The 19663-nt window shown below is 52.0% G+C and overlaps 1 protein-coding gene across 2 annotated transcripts; it reads right to left on the reverse strand.

The window, feature by feature from the left end:
- Positions 1-13147: 13147 nt before the first annotated feature.
- On the reverse strand, positions 13148-17774 carry KCNA2 (potassium voltage-gated channel subfamily A member 2). 2 transcript variants are annotated; one of them, XM_031457782.2, is made up of 3 exons: positions 17683-17774; positions 15849-16184; positions 13148-15394 (listed from the first exon to the last, which is right to left on the reverse strand). In XM_031457782.2, the coding sequence occupies exon 3, from the start codon at positions 15228-15230 to the stop codon at positions 13731-13733; it is 1500 nt and encodes a 499-aa protein (XP_031313642.1). In that variant the 5' UTR covers positions 15231-15394; positions 15849-16184; positions 17683-17774; the 3' UTR covers positions 13148-13730. The 2 variants fall into 2 exon arrangements, with proteins under 2 accessions (XP_031313642.1, XP_010996882.2); XM_010998580.3 differs by lacking the exon at positions 17683-17774 and adding an exon at positions 16687-16870.
- Between the last annotated feature and the right edge of the window lie 1889 nt (positions 17775-19663).

Raw genomic sequence — 19663 nt, forward strand, 5'->3', positions numbered from 1 at the left:
AGAGCAGGGATGGGTGGGGGTGGGACAGTGTGGCTAGGAGGCCTGGCCCCAGCTGGAGGAAGGATGCTGGGCACGCCAAGTCTTGGATGGATGGAGTCTGCTACCTGCTGCCTTGGACACTTCGATGATCGGGGGCTGAAATGGGGAGTGAGACAGTTCTTCCCGGGGCTGGTGCCTTTCCCCATCCTACAGCTCCCTGATGCCACTGCCCAGGGCTCAATATGGAGGGCTTAGAGGGCAGACTGAGGCCGTTCCCATCCTGACTCACCCAGGCTAGGTGGACTACCTTGACTGTATCAGGGCTTCTTAAGGCAGGTGAGGTTTTCTTGTTTGTCTTCTGGTAAGACTCATCTATACGCCCTCAACCACGTGGGGGAAGAAGGTGGTGGCGGCGGAAGGACTAACATCTATCAATTGTAATCCTTAAGGGTGTGAGGCTGGACTCAACAAAGGCTCTGCCAGTTATTAGCTGTGTGATCTTGGGTTAGTTATGTAACCTCTCTGAGGTTGGTTTCCTAATCTGTAAAATACAGACAATAACTCACCTCACAGGGCTGTTGTGATAACTAATGACATAATGCATGTGAAGTCAACACTTACAGTGTAATTTATATATATGTATATATAAAACCTTTTTTGAAAAAAATCTTCATGACAGCCCTGTGAGGTAGGCATTTTAATCTCAAGTGGAGACAGAAAAAACAGAAGTTCAGAAACGTTACCTCCCTTGTTCAGGTCAGACAGATAACACACTCTCCTATACAGTAGAACCAGGAATGGAGCTCAGACCTGACTCCAAGGCCCGGCATTTCCTAAGATATCAAGATCTTCTCAGCATTAGGATTTGGGAAGCCTGTGGGAACCATTTAGACTCTAGACTCTCGGGATATGGGAAGGGTTTGGCCCTGGGGCTGGTGTAGGGTTAAGCAGGCTTTGTTTGGAGGGCAACTTCTCTGGGACCTGTGGGAATGTACGCTGGGGACAGGACATTAGGAGATGTGTGACACCTTGACCTTGGGCCATTTGAGTCAGGCGGCTCAGACTGCCTATACCTAAAGGCCAATCTGACTCACAACTGGGAGGAGTAGGATTAGAGGCCTCTCATAAGGCCAGAGAGAGATACAGGAGAAAGGGGGTCCCAGAACGTGGCCGTATCTTTGCTGTCCCGATGACACAGATATCTTGGCCACCATTGTGACTATGTGATGTAGGTATTCATTCATTCAATGAATATTTATTGTGCCTGGCACTATGTCCGATGCTGAGGACTCGGAGATGAACAAGATACTTAAAGATGCCTGGCTTTTCCTGGGACAGAGAAGGCACCACACACCACTGAAACACAATGGCTGTGGTTTTACTTCTCACACGGTTGCTGCTGGCTCCCCAAATGATCAGTAAAAAGAGTGTAAATCTTCCATCAAAACAGACCTGGGGAAGGGCAGATTTTTCCTGGCACAGGAATCCCTGCAGATGGGAGATTTACCTCCTAACTTCCCTGCAAACCACCAAGCACAGAGCCCTGACCTGTGTTCAGGTCAAAGAGCCTTCATCTTCTTTGATTGGTGAGTGTGTTTACTGCCTTTGGTGAGGCAGTGGATCTAAAGGAAAAGAAGGGAGAGGATAATCAGAGCTGAGAAGCCAGATTCAAAAATGCCCCAACCCTTGGATCAAAGAGATGTGGACTTGCCTCATTTGCATATCATTTCAGTAGTGCTAATTTCACATCAGACTATGTGATCTTTCCCCACTGCTGTGCTAAACCCGCCTGGGGAAACTTCAGGTCTGGATCCTGAGGCCTGAGGCCCAGTCACAGCTTCTGCAAAGGGGACAGATTATTGGAAAGAGATGTCCTGGGACCAGGTCAGGTCTAGCTCCGGCCGGGCCACAAACTCGCTGCAGGTGAATTTCTGTTTTGCCCTAGAAGACCCACAGGGGCAGAGTTTCCGAAGCACCAAGTACAAATACATATTTTGAATAAATGAATTTTTTTGAATAAATGAAATGACTCCGGCAAAATCACTTTTCCTTCCTGGACACTGGGGAGAAGGTAGAAGGTGAGGGGTCTAAGTTTGACCAATGGGTTAAGTTTGACCAATAGCTCTAAGTTTGGGGGCCGTGGACAGTGGTGGACACTCTCCGTGGAAAGACGACCACATCACAGCATGTTAGATGCAATTTCAGGAGTTTTCTGGACACTTTGGAGTCAATTTTCATTCTCAGCCCAGAAGAGCAACCTCTGGACCAGAAGAGATTAAAAATCCTTTAACATCTCAGATTTCTAAAAATCCTGGCCTTTTTGGACCTTTCGGGAAGGGGAACCCAAGAGATAGGAGGTTTTCACTATTGTTATTGGGCTCCTAATTGAGCCAGGAGCTCACGTAATTGTCACGAGATAAGGAAGGCATCGGGATCCTTTTGTAGAGATGAGGAACCTGGGGGTCAGGGAAGGAGAGGGATGCAGGATGCCTAGAGTCTCAGAGCTGGTGAACCACAGAGCTGGGATTCAAACCCAGGCCTTTGGCTCTAGAGTCTTTCCTTTTTCTCTGGGCTTAATTTAGCTTCTCAGTTGTTCCAGCAAAGCTCCGTTCCTCCAGTCCACAATGTTGGCCCCGGGATTACACGGGCTGTCTCCTTACACCCACACTTCCCCAAGCAACTCTCTTCATTGGGAGGAACCAGCTGGGCAGAGCACCCAGTGTTAGGGAGGGCACAAGGCAGGGGCCCAGGCCAAGAAGCCAAGGGCCCAGTGTGCTTGAGTGGAGGGCTGGGCTACACCCGAACTGAGTCCCCCGCCCCAACTCGGCGAGAAGAATGGGAACCTTGATATTATAACTTCCACACATCCCTGCTCCCTTTCACTCACCATCCCACCCCGGATATATTTCCCTAACAAAATCTAAATAGTCAGGGACAGACAAAACTGTCCCAGCTCCCAGCTCCCAGCTCTCAGCCCCTTGGAGGCAGGAGTTCCATGTCCAACAGGAGAAACCAGCAGGAGAGATCAACCTTCGGTGCCTGATCAATGTCCCACTTCTCTGGAGCAGGGAGCCCTGCCCTGCTCATCTGCTTGGGGCTGTTCTGCAGAGATCTAGAGCTCTTTCGGGTGCTTCATGCCCCCACTCGATGCTGGAGGAAATGGTCACTGGGCAAGGGTGCCAGTGACAGCCGTTGTCCCACATGGTTCTCATTTCTTTATTACCCTCCCCTTTGTCTCCTCAGTACCTGCTGCCCAGAACAGAGCTTTCTGGAGGTGAGATCGGGATGGAGCGGGAGGACCAGCTGCTTCAGTTGGCCAGTTTCTCTGGGCAGAGTGTGGCGGACTGGGAAGGGGGATAATGAGAGATCACTAGCGAGTGACCTGGAGGGTGGGGGCCGAATGAGTTTGCTGGTGTCTGAGGGCAAGGACTTCTCTGTTGTCACACCGCTCACCATGGCCACTTTTGAGCCATCTGAATGCTGGGGGGGGGGGTCCAGCAATGGATGAGAATAGCCCTCCGAGGAAATCAGATGGAAATGCCTCAGCAAGGTGTGAGTGTGTGAATATCAGAATCCTCTCCAAGGAGGCGCCCCTGCAGGGCTGGAGAAGCTTGCCCCTCCTCTTGGAAGGCATCGGCAGGAATGGGCAGAAGTGGGGGTGGGTTTGAGAACAGGGCCTGCAAATGTGGGTGCAGCTAGAGTTCAGTTAGTCCCAGGAGTCTGATTGCCTTTGGTTTTCACACGTCCCCCAGCTCCACAGAAGACATGAGAAGCACTGATTCAGTGTGGAAGGAGATCTCAGACCCACCCCGACTCTCCCATCCATGTCCTTCATTGTGCTGCGTTCTCAGGATGAGCAGGTGGGCACATGGCTGGGATATCCATGATGCGTCCAGGAGAGCCCTCTCCTGTCCTGCGCTGGTCTCCGGCTGGGCCCTCACGGCTGCAGAAACCGGACTGAGGGCTGGGCAAGCACACATGCATGTTGGAGCAGTGGTAGTCCAGTAGGGCGAGAAAGAAGGTGGAAACGATCAGTGTCTGTCAAAAATTTTATTTATTTTTTCATTTCACACAGAATGATGTTAAAATAAATCCTCAGTAATATATATTTATATACTTATTTACTTGTGTTGATATTTACAAAAGACTGTGGCGCTCTATGAAGTCTATGTACACCTCTGATCAGGTGGACAGGCAATGTTCATTGAGGCACGTATGTACACATATATGTATAATCTATGTACAGATATCAGACCCTACTGACACAGGAACTCTCAGCTGCAGAAGTCCTGGGCGGGGCAGTGTTAGTGGGGCTGAAAGCTTCCAGAATATGTCAGCAAGAATGATAATACCTATATATCCTGTGCAATGCAGTTACAGCTGGTGTCTAAATTTTCATGAAGCAAACAAAGCGTTAAATGACTCCCAACTCCCATGAGTCTTCCCCACAAGTCCTGCTCCGCCTTCAGCTCCCATTGGTCCCCAGCCTCTTATCACCATGGAGACCCCGGTTCCCTTTCGGCATCATCCTTACGAAGCTTTACCATCAGCCTTGGAGTTCCTTCTCCTATTGATCCCAGGGAGACTTATTTATCTGCCTCTCCTCTTTGAGTTTTCAGAAATCATTTGAGCTAGGACACGGAGGGCAGCAGCGGAGCCATGCCTGAGCAGCAAGGAAGCCAGTGCAAACCCTTGAGTCCGCTGCGTCAGCCTAAGTGAGCGGCCACTTCCACATTTTATATATATGTGTGTCATATATAAAATCTCCAGCGACAGCCTATATAAGCACACAAGCACACAGGTCTAGAAAAGGAGATAGCATCCTGCACTTGGGAGCGTTACAGCTGGGTCCCTGATGAAAACTGGAGGATCCTCCTTGATTGCTGGCACCACTAATCCTGACTGTTCCAAGATTACCCTTAGTGGACCGAGGGGTGCAGGGATGCAGAAACCCAAAGGCCAATTTGGCCAGGGCATTATTTGCTCAGCAGGCTGGAGCACGGTCATGGGATTTTCCAGCTTCCTGGGGCCCTTCAAATGAAGGAATCATCCAAGCACGACGACAAAAGGAAACTGGGTCGCTGGATCCCACGTGAAGGCAGAACTGGGGCAAGCACGGAGCATGTTCAGACCCTCCGGAGTTGACACTCACCCTCGCCAAAGGCTCACCAGCCAGGCTGCCCTTCACGCAGCTATTTTTCTCTCACTTCTCAGCCTGCGGCTGTTCGCTCCTTCCCAGCCCTACCTGGAAGGTCACAGACCTCGCCCTCCCCTTCACAAGCTGACAGGACAGGAATGGCAGCAGCTGACAAGGACATTGTTTGGGAGCAAAGCGAGCCCCCCAATATCCTCTTCCTCCCAGCTCCCTCTCTTGCTTTCTCTAGCAGCTGGGAGTGTGTGTGCGCTCACACAAACAAGACAGTCAACGTCCAGGGAACCGTTCTCAAGGAGAAGCAGGGCTTACAGGTCTCTCATGAGGATGGAGAATAGACACAGGACTGAGTCCTCTGAGCAGCTACCAAAGGTCCTAGCACACAGCCGTGTTTACACCACCCTCGATTATCTAGAGGTTGCTGCAGCTGTCCGCATTATTATGTAATCACACCTGCCCTGTGCGTCCATCGGTGGAATGATGCAGGCAGTTCTCAGCTGCAAACTCATCTGGAACAGATCTGACTATTTTAGGAGTGCAGGAGGAGCACAGCAAGGTATATCCATTTCCCTGCTGAGGCTCATGCCGTGTAAGAAGTGGCCATCCGGACATGCTGCCTCAGTTGCTCTGGTTCACCAGCTGGTCGTGCTAAGTCTGGTTTATGGGCTGTGACTCTCTGATTGCCGCCAGCTTGGCCAGATTGGAGGACTGCTGGAAGTGTCAGGAGAGGGCAAGCACCCCTGCACCACTTCAATTGCCTCAGCTACCAGTGAGGAATCCCTCCCAACCTCATCCAGATACAGTGCATACAGTCAAATGCAGGAGGTGATGCTGGAACCATCTCCCATGGTGCTAACTCACTGCCCGTGAGAAGGGGAACGGGAGCACAGTTCAGCTCAGACCCAGCTGTTTCTCCAAAGAGGCAAATGAATTATAGGTGCTCTGCTGCCTACACCCACAACCTAGATTTGGTCAGAATCAATTACAGGATGGGTTTGTTAGTTCCATTGGTTGCTACACATCTCACCTTCCACTGGGCAGAGACATGCTTTAGCACTCATTAAAAATGTTACTTTCAGATCTCATGAAATTCAAGCCTAGGGCACCAAGGGCAAAGAGAGAGCTCAACAGAGCAGTCCTTTGCCATGTCTTCGAGTTTTCCACTCCCCAAGAGCTACCAAGTTTGGAGTAACTTTTCTGGTCCTCAGTGATGAGGTTACCGCCAGTCAGGGCAGACAGAAAAGATGATAAAGCACCTGGCCCTTAGATCAGACTTCCCTTTTATCCCTGAGTCAGGCAGCCACCTGGGAGGGAAGGGAAAGATCCTGGAGCCTGATCTTTTGTTACGAAAGAACTACCTTCTAGAGAGGTTCCCTACGAGGGAGAAAAAGCTGACCTGGAGAGATGGTAAGATTATAAAGGAAGGTCATTTTAAAAATTCAAAGAAATGCAGTTTCTTTCTTGGATTGCCAAATGTATTCCACATTAGTAAAGCTAAGGGGAGCGGCCACTGTATATAATTTTGGAAACAATGGTATACATATATACATATACTATACATATATATATACACAGATATATGTATATATGGAAAACCTCTGATTACTCAGGACCAATTAACCAAAACCTCAACTAATAAGAATTGTGTTTTCTTAACTACGCTTTCAGTAGAAAGAGGCAAACAATAGCAAGGGCATTATCTGATGAGCCCAAATGGCCAACTTCCAGGTGTGCCTGGCAGTCAACACCCATTCAGCCTGTTTCTTTGGTCTCTTCCCCTTCACTTCTGTACAATGAGCGCTGAGGTTGAGAATGTTGACCCTGAGCAGTGCAAGGTCTTCTGTCATCTTCATACATTCTACTTACTAAGGCAGGAAAGTTTATACTAACCTACTTAGGAAAGTTTTTTTCCCCCCATAATAAAAGTTGAACCAAAACATGTTTTCCCAGTCCCACCCCCAAAACCATAATTATAAAGCAATCTGGACGCTCCCTTCCCTGAGGATTTCCCCATCAGTTAACTGAGGTTTTGCTGTATACACGTGTATAGAGCAAGGTAGATTGAAAAGGAATGGAATGGGACCCTGGAGCTGCCAGCCTTCCCTGATTGTCCAGTTTGAAAATTTAACCTCATAGATTTTTTTCAGGAAAGGAGGCTCTTCTGAAGTCCCCAGTTATGTGTGCAAATATTGTGCAAATGTACACTGTAGTGGGTGGTGGGGTCTTTGTTTCACTAACGTTATGCCCTAACCACCCAGACTTCTGTCCCTGTAGATCTCCACCTGCAAACACTTGCTTCCCTCCATAGCTCTCCTGGAGTGCCTTTGGTTAAGCAGGTCGGCTTATTTTGAAGGACAGCCAGAGGGCAATTCCCCAAATCTGCCCAGGCTACCCATCCCAGGTGCAAACCTCCAGGCAACCTTCCCCCAGCATCCATCTCCCAGGGAGGGGAGGAAGGGAAACAAATGGATCAAGTAATGGCTTTGAGTGCATGGAAATGATCTTCCGTAATGGCTCAGGATGCTTCATTCTTATCTATTGGTAAGCGCTTTCCTGTGGGCTTCCATTACACCCTGCCGGTCTGACTGAAAGTCAACGAGATGGGCTGGTGTGAGGTCACTCAAACTCAAGGTTTCAGTGCCTAGAGGTTGTGACAATGCCACGTGAGGGCTGGCTTAAGGGAGGGGGAGAGGGACGGAGATGCACACAGAGACAGAGGTGCACACGGGGACGAGTCAGGATGACAAAGGAAGCCTTCTCGTGGACCTTCCTTGTGCAGACGGTGGCACCTGTGTGTGTTTACATTCCAAAGCAGGGGCAGAGTCAGGGAGAGGGGGGCAGGAGTCACGTGACCATGTGGGAAGAAGAGGGAACAGAGACAGTGAACTAATGCCCAGAAGCCAAGGACATTATCTGAGAATCCGGGTACTATCACTTTTCAGTCCTGAGAACAAGGTTTTGAAATAGCTATTGCTAAAGAAAACAGTCACTATTTATTTTATTGCACTTTTCCTCTTTAAAAATAAACTATGAGAGATGGAGCTGAACTTTGGTGGGAAGGGAAGCAGAAAGAAGGGAAAAGTGAACTAGATTCGTTTGATGAGGAGACCCACCCCTGCTTGCCGCCGATCCCTCATCTCCACCTGTCCTGGCTTGCTGCTTTGATGAGAGAAAGGGCTGGTCTCAACAAAGGCCAAGTCTGAGGATCTAGTTGATGGTCACACTAGCCATCTGGACACCTCCCAGCCTCCAGTGCTCCGCTGTTTGGCTCAGGTGGCTAATGATGTTAATGAGGTTAAGGTCATGGGTTTGAACCTGGCAATGGACACTTTGCCAAGGCTGGGGGAGCCTCCATTGTGTAACTGAAGAGCACCCTGGACATTACAGCCTATGTGGACCGGCCCTCTCCGACCAGGCAGCCATTGCCCAGATGGAGGCTCTCATGGGTCCCAGGAGAACCAGAGCTGGAGCGGGGCCACCATCCCCACTCCTGGGTAAACAGGGGTCTTTAGACAGAGCAGTGTGCTCCTCCCGCCTGCCATGGGGTTGGGTGGGAGATTGGTGCCACTGTCATATGCAATTTGCAAACTGTCTTATAGTTTCTTTTGGGGAAAGTCAGCCTCCACCTCTCCTCTCCACTACTGCAGGCGGTGTTGAAGCCCCAGCGTGCCCTCTCTCATCACGGCTTGGCACTGCTATTTTATGGCTGATCGAGAGTTGGCCAAAGACCTCACTACAATGGAGTGAGAGGTCTAGGAAGAGCCGACAGGACAAGCTAGTCCTGCAGCCCTTCGCACATGGGGTGGCCACGTGAGCACTCAGGCGGGAGGCTCAGGCCAACACAGCTCTCACGGAAACCTTTTCTACACCAGGCCAGTGGAGTCTGGAGGCACACTCCCAGGGTCGGAGGCCCCTTTCAAGGTTAACCTCCTGGTGACATGCCTACTCCATCCTCGGAGGCCCAGCTGAGAGGAAGGAAGAGTGTGTCAAAGACCACAGAAACTTCTGAAAGCACAGGGCCTGAACATTAACTAAATTCTAGCTCCTGAAAAGCTGACTCTGAAATCTGTCCAGCTTAGGTACCTTGTCTTCCTGATGACCTCCCCACCTTTCCTGGACCTCTTTCTTTTTAGAAAACTCCAACTCTCTTGAAAGTTTGAGCCCACTGAGGCACCTATTGGTGTCTTGACTCGAAAACCCTCTAAAGGCCCAGCACGCTGTGCTAAATGGGCAGGTTTGGCCCCACACATCTATTCCCTGCTAGTGCTGCCTCCTCCTTGGAGACTGGGAGCTGCAACCACCTTTAGGAGGGAAGAGTGGGACACATCCGGGACGGGCAAAGAAGTGGAGACCCTGATGCCTGATCCTACATCTGACATCAACCCCCCACTTCCATTTGAGGGGAACCTTTGCCAAAATGCATCCAGCCCTCAGCCAGTCCCCAAGTGGGAGGAGTCAGCTCTGGGGGTCATCCAAAACAGTGTGTCATCTTATTTAAATCTGGCCTTATAATATAGGCTAAAAATCAGGCTGTCTAAAAAAATGTTGTTTGCTTGTTTCACGTTAGGCTTTTGTCCATCGTCATGTTTTACTGAAGCCAAATTGGTGTGTGTTTCCTCAAGGTGCAACCACTGGCTGGGAAGCAGGGCATCCAGGTGGAGCCCCGGAAGCGGGGAGGAGCGTGCCTGGGATGGCACACTCATAGAGGGGACTCAGGAGTTGACCCCACTGGGCCTATGCCCAAGAGCAAGTGAGATGCCACAAGTGAGAAAAGGTGACTCATTTTAAGAGACAAGTCTATATATGGTCCAGGCTCTGTGGCTGAGCCCCTGACAAAGTCATCTGGGATGGAAGGGCAATGAAGTCTGTGGACTGAGAGAATGTTGGGGGCATCTTCGCTCTGGTTCTGGGCCCAGGACTCTGCAGTTCCTCGAGCCATCACTGCTTTCAAGAGAACGGTGCTGAAACCAGAGATCCCAGGGGTTGGGAGCAGGGGAACTGGGGCCACTGGGTTGTCTACATGGACTTGCCTTGAAGTAAAGGACATGGCAAGGAGGTGTATATTAATGGGCCATCGGCTGGCCCAATGGTGTATATCAATGGACCAGGTCCTTCTACACTCGGCACCTGGCTTTCTGGTTGGAGGAAGGTGAATAGGTAGACACCCATGAGATTCCTGGTCTTAATCAGAGATCTGCTTGACAATGCCAGCCCATCTTTCTGCTTTAAAACTTGCGGGTTCTTTTTCTGAAATCTGGGGGTAAGAGGGAGACAAGAGACTAGAGGAAGAGATTTCTTGATGCATATTGAGGGGTATTAACTCAGGCTAGGGAAAGGTGATTAAATCTGATCTTTTGTTTATGCCTATTAATTTATAGCGATGGGGCAGAGCAATAGATCTGAATATATGTAACATTTCACGTGTGTTACGTGTGCATGTTCTTGGATGTGTGTGCTGTATTTTGTGGGCCTAATATGAGTAAAAGCATTATATGTCTAAACCGAGTTTGAGTGTATTTTGTGTGCATAAACAATAGTAAGATATCCTTTGTATGCGTATTCTATATGGGTACCCATTTGTCCACGTAGTTTTTGTGCATTTTGCATCCAACTTGCAGGTTGTGTCTTTGTACAGGGTATATCTGTGTCTGTTCTGTGTTGGCAAGTGCGTTCCATGTCTGTGTTGAGTGTGTATATTTTGGATGGAGGGATAACCATGTATCTTCTGTGTATGCTCTTTTCATTAATTTGGTCTCTATGTATTTTGCATGTGTGGTGCGTATTTTGGGTTTGTGTATGGCAGCAGTGTAGATCTTTGTTGTGGTGGGTACACATGCCTGTGTGCCTGTGTGGGTGAACGTCTTACAGCCCAGGTCAAGGACACTGGGGTAAAATATCTACCCCCAACCTAGGCCTTAATGATGGGCTGTTTCACCACCTGTTTTCCCAGGGTCTGCGTCCCTCCATCCAGGTCTTGGAAATGCAGCGCCATCTCCCATGAAGGAGAGGAAGAGAAGCAGAGGGGCTCTGTGCTGGCAGACCCCTGGGGGTGTGGGTAACCAGGAACTAGTGAGCACCCTGGGCTGGCGCCCCACCCCCCCAAGGTAACTGTAGGTGCTAAGCAGCCAACAGTGAGGCCAGGGTTGGAGCCACACAATTCACTGTGTTTGGGAAATTTAAGCTGTTCTGTCAAAAGACAAAGAATCTCAGTTTGGGAGTCAAAAGTCTCCCCACCTCTACCCATTCCATAGTCAGCCAGCACTCTCCCTTTGGGTCGTGCAGTGCTCGTTCATTCTCAGCCTGTTCTGGGGGTGAGGGGCGATTCTTCACCCAGCCTTTGGTTTCTTTAAGCAGCTCTGGTTGCCAGTTTAATGGAGAGAGAGTTTGAACCCCGCAATCAAAACGATACCTGTAGATCAACTAGGGACTCCATCCCTCGGTCCTGACTTTAGACATTTCCACATGGAGGAGGCTCCCTTTACATCCAGACCTGCAGAACTGGGTCCCCAGGAGCCCTCCTCCTCAGTGTCCTTCAAAGCAGGTGATCCACTCTGGGTCTTTAGGGAAAGGTCCTTGAACGTGACCGAGGCAGAGCCCCACGGCCACGTCATTTTTGTGCATTCTGTATCTGAGTTGCAGGTTGTGTCTTTGTACAGGGTGTATGTAGGTCTCTCGTGTATGTTCTATATTGGTAAGTACATTCTATGTCTTAAATAAAAACCAAATGGGGTGGGAAGAGATGAGAATGGAGATGACAAACATGATGGGCTGTGGCGAGGAGGCCTGGGGTGGGTCTGGCCCAGGACAGCTGGAGCTGTGAGGGCCTGGGGCCCTTGTGCACTCGGAGAGACAAGCTTCAGCCATGGGAAACTGAAGCTGCAGCACATGGAGGGCAGAGAGACAATTCTCACATCGAAGAATCCATGAAGACTGGAGTGTCTGAGGCAATGGCAGCAAACCCAGGCCCAGTGGGGTTACCAGTGAGACAGATGAACCCATTAGGCCTCTGAGGCAACCAACCCACCAAGCAGTGGATTTGCTCCTGAACCTGAACTCCAGAGAATGACTATATATGTCTGTGTGCGTGTGTGTGCATATATACATATACACACGTATGTATGTATATATGTATATATAAATATATATGTGTGTGTATATATATACACTCTAGTGCACATAGTCAAAGACATGCATATATTGCCCTGTGTCAAAAATATTGCATAAGCTTATACAAGATTTAAATGCAATTTTTTCTATAGCTAGCTAGGTAGAGGAACTCGTGAAAGAGATACTCGATATTTATTTATATACACTGGATCTACAGATCCACCTGTCCTCAGGACTAGATGCCCTGGTCAGCTGTACAGTCATGCCCATGACTAGGTTAATTCCTAAGGTGCAGTCATGTGAGGCGTTTAGACGCTGCTTTCCCTGCTCACTATCCTGGCTTTGCAGAGGTCTGAGCCCCCATTTGGAAGAACAGGGATGGAGTGGGCTGGAGGGCCGGAAGTTTGGGTTCCCCATTCCAAACAGTCTATTTTGTTTTTTCCTGATGGAGGGCTTTTGTCTTCTGATGGGAAAAAAAATACCCTAGTTCAATGCCATTCCTAGGCTATTAATACTCTAAATATGAATACCGTGTAGGCTACTAAGAAAATAGGTTATCTCCTGTGTTTTAAATATTGAGATTCATGCAACAAACACCCATGCAGCTCTATCGCATCACTGGTAAATTTCACTGCAGTGTCAATGTAGCTGGGCCACAGCACTAGGAAAGCAAATGCCTGCAAACTCCAGTGTAATGAAGAAATCAGACATGTTTTTGTGACCCTGAAGCCTGCGAAAATGGTGAAATCTGAAGCTGGGAGGCCCCTTGGTTTGTTAGCGTCTCCCCGTAGGCCTAAGGGAGCAGAGGTGAAACTTGACAACTCACATTCGGTCATCCTAGTGGTCCCTCCCCCTGGGCTTCCCTCACATCGACACTGCAGAGAAAAAACCAAATGCAGCATTTTCAGTTATGAAACACAGCCTCCGGAGCATCTACTTGGCAACTGCAATTCACAAACCCCAGCCTGTGACACAGAAAGTAATTCCAACACACAGGACTGTGTGTTCTTTTTGATGCAAAAATGGGAATGACCTTTCGAATGATTACCAGAACTTTAAAGCTAAACCACTGTGATTTCATTCTGGGAAGGGGGAGGTAGGCTCAAATGGGGTGATGGGGTAGGGGGTGAGGGTAGGCCGGGGTGCATCTCCTGGATGCTGTGTGCATTTCACTAGGAAGGAAAGGTGACACTTATGTGGTGGCTTCTGTGTTTGTTATGAGGTGGCCTCAATGTGTCCTTCTGAAATCCTGGCTCCATAGGTGACTCCCATCTTTGGAAACCCCTAAGCCAGTGATGAAGATTTGCATGAAAGCCATGGATAGGTATTCTGTGTTCTAAATCAAAAATCAAAAGATCAAAAGTCACTTGCACAACTATTGCTTTCCATGCAGAACCAGATACACACTGTAGAACACACTGACTACAATGCAGGCTATTATGCAATATCTGCATTAGTTCCATTGAGCTGTGAGTATGTTAATAGGGTTCAATCAGACATCAGTTAACATTTTGGTAATATTCACATAGTTTGTATTAGCCAAAGTGCAGTTGGCTGTCTTCAAGTTTTCCTCTCTAAAGTCCTCATTACTGTTGTTTACCCCCTCCTGGATCTCCATGTAATCAGACTTACTAATGGTAGAGGCACTTCTACTTTTCTTTAGGTCAGGGGAGGATGGGATCTTTGGACAGCTTGTCACCTGCAAGTACTGGGCCTGCTCCTCTCCCTCTGTCTCCCGGTGGTAGAAGTAGTTGAAATTGGACACTATGACGGGGACCGGTAAGGCAATGGTTAACACACCTGCAATTGCACACAGGGAACCCACGATCTTTCCCCCAATGGTAGTTGGAACCATGTCTCCATAGCCTACAGTTGTCATGGAGACGACTGCCCACCAGAAGGCATCCGGGATGCTGGGGAACTGGGACTCTCGCTCATCGGCCTCTGCGAAATAGACAGCACTAGAGAAAAGGATGACCCCGATGAAGAGGAAGAATATCAGGAGGCCCAATTCTCTCATGCTGGCTTTGAGGGTCTGACCTAGAATCTGGAGACCTTTGGAGTGTCTGGACAACTTGAAAATCCTAAAGACTCTTACCAACCGGATGACACGAAGGATGGCTAGCGACATGGCCTGCTGGCCCTGCTGAGCATCCTCTGGCTTCTCAGCCAGCTCTGTGCCCAGGGTGATGAAGTAGGGGATGATGGCCACAATGTCAATGATGTTCATGATGTTGGTGAAGAAGCCGGCTTTGCTGGGACAGGCAAAGAACCTCACCAGGAATTCAAAGGAGAACCAGATGATGCAGAGGGTCTCTACGATGAAGAAAGGGTCGGTGAAGGAAGTGGACTGCTGGTACCCAATGGTGCTGTTAGAATAGGTATGGAAGGTCACTCCACTGCCATGCATGTCTTCATTCTCATCGCGGAATATGGGCAACGTCTCCAGGCAGAAGCTGACGATTGAGATCAAGATCACCATGACAGATACAATAGCTATAATCCTGGCAGGCCCTGAGCTCTCTGGGTATTCGAAGAGAAGCCACACCTGTCTCTGAAACTCATTTTCAGGCAGAGGACGCTCTTCCTCTTTGATGTAGCCTTCATCCTCCCGAAACATCTCCATCGCTTCTTCTCCCAGCTCATAAAACCGAATTTCTTCAGAGAATATATCTAAGGGCACATTCACAGGTCGCCTCAACCGGCCCCCAGACTGGTAGTAGTACAAAATGGCATCAAAGCTCGGGCGGTTCCGATCGAAAAAGTACTCGTTCCGGAGAGGGTCAAAGTATCTCATCCGCTTCTTTGGGTCTCCTAAGAGGGTCTCTGGAAACTGGGCTAAGGTCTTTAGCTGGGTCTCAAACCGCAGCCCTGAGATGTTGATCACCACCCTCTCACAGCACTCGTGGTCTGCCTCTGGGTCATAGGTGTCCTGCGGGTGCCCAGGGAGGGCAGCAGCCTCGTCTGCTGGGTCTCCGGTGGCCACTGTCATAATTGGAACTGGGAGAAGCACCTCGTGCTACGCCTTCTAGCTGCCCGGTGGCAGGGAGCTCAGGGTGCTGCCTTTGCCCCCAGGAAACACAGCAGCATCGGCCTGGGCTCCTGCAGGAGAGCCCCCAGGGCTCTCTGAGGGCCCGGAGAGACAGCCCCGCTTGGCTGAAAGACAGAGGCAATTAAGGACATAAGACCCCTCAGCATTGGCAGCCCGACCTGGCTTGCCACTTTTTCTCTTCCATCTCTCAGCTGAGAGTTCAAAAACATGACCACCACCACTACCATCACAAAAAAAGCAAGATATACTTTCACCTCATAACCTGTCCCTGGGGATCAGAGGGGAGCAGGTGGCAGTCTCTCAAGCTAGAAAGCTCTGAGATGCCTTGCACTGGGGGCAGATGGCTGGTCCAAGCCCCTCCATGCTGCATAGACTTTGTGGAGCATAACCTCACACTAGAGGCTGGAAGTGAGCGCTCTCCCAGGCACTGAACTGAGGTCTTGCACATACCCGTACCCTGGGAAGTATTCAGTGTCAGATCTTGGGCCCAGGTGTCCCTCATTGCCCGCATCCCAGTGACTCTACGCATGGCTGTTATTAAATAATAGATTGATTTACCTGGCAAGGCAGGAATCTGAAGCACTCTCCCTTGCAGAGCTGATCTGATGCTGCGGGAATCCTAGATACACAGATAGGCAGCCTGACTCCCCATCACGGCTTCTCACTTGAGCTAGAAATAACGGTGAGTCATTCTGGGCAGGAGGGCAGGCTCCAGGTCCTGGAGGTGAGCTCCAGGGCCAGGCTGAGCTGGAGGGGCAGTGGGGCACCTGGCCAGGGGCACGCAGGACTTGAGGACAGCCGAGCTTGGGTCTGGAGCCTTTGCAAGGAAGGAGGCAAGATGCAATGCTCAGCAAAAGCTGGAGTCCTCCTGGCTGTCCTCAGGTGTGACGTTGCCTGGAAAAAACAGCAGCAAGGTGGAACCAGGGCTTTTGGGCAGCTGGTGCCAAGATTTAGGAGGACTCTGGCAGCTTCTCTTCCATGCCCACCTTCCATTCTGATGTCACACCTAAGAACTATCCTTCAGCCTCCCAGCCTCCTCTGGGCAGGCTTCCAACAGTTGGAAGCATTTTCTCCAAGGGAACAAGCCTTCAGACTTGGCTGGGCCTGTCTCCTCCAGGGGCCTCCCTGCCCTGAGCCAGATCCCCCATTGGTCCTCTGTAGCCATCAGGAGGGATCTGGGCAAAGCCCTCCCACCCCCAGGTCAGGACACAGCATCTCCCAAGGGGAGGGCTTCCTACACTGCAGCCTGACTTCAAGCTCTGACCTCTGCAGAGTCCTGGAGGAAGTCCGCCGTCCCCGTCCCCCAAACACACACTCCTTCAGAGCTCATCTAAGGAGACTCCTCACACAGAAAGGTCGATCTCCAAAAGCTGGCTGGCTTGGTCCCAGGACTTACTCTCCCTCGGGGTTCCCTAGGCTGCAGGCTTCCCTCCGGGTGGGGTGGCATTTGAACTGGGCAGGCACTCGACCACCGATTTCTCAAGAGAAAATCGCTCGCTTCCCCTAGGCAGGGAGTGCAGAACCAATGCTGTCTGCCTGGCTGCAAGGCGGCTTGGCAGCAGAGAGAGGGGGAGCCTGGAGGAAGCCGGCTTCCGGGCTGGCCCCCTGCCTGCCCAATCCCGCCCGCCCCAGGGCGGGGAGGGGTCCGGGCCCTCTCTGCATCGCCCCGGGCTCCGGCAGGGATTCCGCCCGGCGCGCTACGCTCCCGGCTCCGCGCGGGCGGACCAGAACCACCAGCTGGCCGCGGCAGCGAGCGCCACCTTAACCCCCTCCTGCCCGGGTGGGCTCTCGCTGCGGGCCTGAGCGCAGCCCAGCTCTTTCGCCCCTGGGGTCCAGCCGGGGGACCGCCGAGGCTCGATCTCCTTCCGAAAACACTGGAAACTGAACTCTGGGGGTGGGAAGTAGGCTGCAATCCCAGATCTCAGCCTCCTCCTAAGATCGGGGGCTCCGCGGCAGCCCTCGGCCCCAGGGAAGCGGAAAAGCCCTACTCTGCCGCAAAGCCGTTTTAATGCCGAGCCGGAGAGGGGAATGCAGCCCGGCCGTCCCAAGTGATTCGGGTCCTACCAACCGGCGCTATTTACGACATGGGTATGCTATCAGCTGCACTTCCCATCCCCGCCAGCTGCTCTCTGTGCCCTCCGCCCCGCGCCCGCACAGCCCAGAGGGTCCCCAAGCCCCTTCGTGTTCTCTTCTTCCGCTGGGCGCCCGTCACCCTAGCCCGCTCCGGCGCCGGCCGGCAGCCGTAACCGGCTCAGGCTCGCCCGTCCCGGATTCAGCCGGAGCCCGCCGCTCGGCAGCCTGCGCCTCCCGGTGCCCCCCAGCCCCTCCGGACGCCGCAGCCCGGGGCAGGGGGCAGCAGCACGCGCAGCCCTGCGCCCCGACACCCATTTACCCTTCCCGATGGGCTCCCGGAGCCTCCATGTTTCTGGGTGACCGCAAGCGCCGGCGGAACCGCGGTGGCGGGCGGCGGGGTGCACGCGGCCAGCCGGGAGCCGGCTCTGCAGTCCCGCGGGCGGCGCGTACGGAGAGCCCGGCCGCCGCCCGCAGCCGCACCGCGCCGCACCGCGCCACGCAGCGCCGCACCTGGCCCGGCAGCGAACTCGAATTAAAGGGGCCGGCGGGGGCCCGAGCCCGCGAGGCGCGCCTCTCGTCGTCGCCACCGAGCTGTCCGATCAGTTGGGCCCCCGGGCCTCGGCCCCCTCCCCGCGAGGAAAACGCCCTATCCTTTGGCAGAGCTCAGCTTACTAACCAGAACCCCGTGGAGGGCTGAGCTGAGTGCTGCCGGGGCCGGGGGACAGGGGACAGAAGTTGAGGAGCGGTCAGGAGAGGCTCCTGCCAACATAATGAAGTAGGCAAGGAGGAAACAATCAATAGCAGCTATCCCAGGCCCAAGGAGGGGTCCAGCCCCGAGGGAGATGTGTTGCTATTATTACGCTGCTGCCGGACAGAATCTGCAGATCCCCTCCTTGCCCTCTCGCGCCGGCTCGTCCCCTCCTCCGGCTCTGCCTCCCACCTCCCTCTTACCCAGACAAAGCTTTGGCTTCGCAGGGGAATGCAGCAGGTGCGGGCCGCAGTGTGGCAGAAACTCGCTGCTGTGTTCCCCCCACCGGGAGGAGCCGCAGGAACCGGCAGGACTGCAGGGCCGGCCCTCTTGACTCCCTCCCCTAGAGCCCGGGCCGGGAAGGCTGGGGGACTCGCGGCTGCCCTAGGGAAGGGCCAGCTTTGTAAGGTCTGTGGAGACAAAACGGACCCCCTCACAGACCTTACAAGGCCAGCTGGGTCACGGGGTTCTGAAATTGGGAGTGCAGCTCACCGCACCCGGAGGTGGGTGGTGGAAGATGCACTTTGCTTCTAGAGCAATGTGTGTGGGAAGCCCAGCCTGCCCCCTGCTCAGATGGTGGATCCGAGGAGAGGGTCCAGGGTACTCTTGGGAGCCCGTGACAGCTCCAAGCCCCTCCCAGTTCTGGTTTCCAGGTCCTTGTCCGAATTACTGTTCCAAACAGTGGTTCCTTGAGCCCAGACTGCAGCAGACACAGAGCCCTGCGTGCAGGGGGGCTCTAGTCCTACGGAGGCACCTGCTGGGCGCTCCTTGCCCAGAGAACCCTCCTCTCTAGGCCTCTAGCTCATCCTGGAAGCTCTGACACCTCACAGGGTCCAAGTCTGCGGGATTCCAGTGTTTGATCAGGGTAGTCTACAGAATGTGGTTTAAGACTGGGGGCCACCCAGAGCTGCGGGGGCTGGGGGTGGTCTGGAAGGGCAGTGACCTCAGTGAGCTCTGGGGCTGACAGATGACTGATTTGGTTTAGGGCCCCTGGAAGCCAGACTGTTTTGGTCTGGTGTTTAGGAGCCAGCCAGGCTGGGACTTAAATCCCTGCAGGTTAATTCATGTCTCTGGATCTCAGTTTCCTCATCTGCAAAATGAGGATACTTCAAAGGCTGTTGTGAGGGTTACACTGTTTATGTATAGCGTTTAGCTCCCAGTGGACACTCCACAAATGATGGTTTCTCCACTCTGCTTCCCTACGAAACTCCCTTCCTAACTTCCATATTCCTGCTTAGCTTTTGGCTGGTTTTCTAAGTACCCCATCACCAAGTTTTGCTGTGGCATTCTCTCTGCTTCCCAGTTTGCCCCACCCCTCACTTTCCCTGAAGTCTCAGCCATTCCCACCTCCTTCAGCTAACTGTCCTGAACCCTGCTCCACACGCCTGTGGAAGCTTCCCCTGACCAGGCAGGCCCCTGTTCCCCCTTCTTCCCACATTGGGTCTTCATGTCAATTAAAGCACAACATTCTTACCCGTTTGATCATGTCTATATATTTTCTTTGCCCTTCTTTGTTGAAATGAAAGCTGTGGACAGAAAAAAGCTCTCAAGG

The sequence above is a fragment of the Camelus dromedarius genome, chromosome 9, assembly GCF_036321535.1.
Source record: "Camelus dromedarius isolate mCamDro1 chromosome 9, mCamDro1.pat, whole genome shotgun sequence".
Taxonomy (NCBI): domain Eukaryota; kingdom Metazoa; phylum Chordata; class Mammalia; order Artiodactyla; family Camelidae; genus Camelus; species Camelus dromedarius.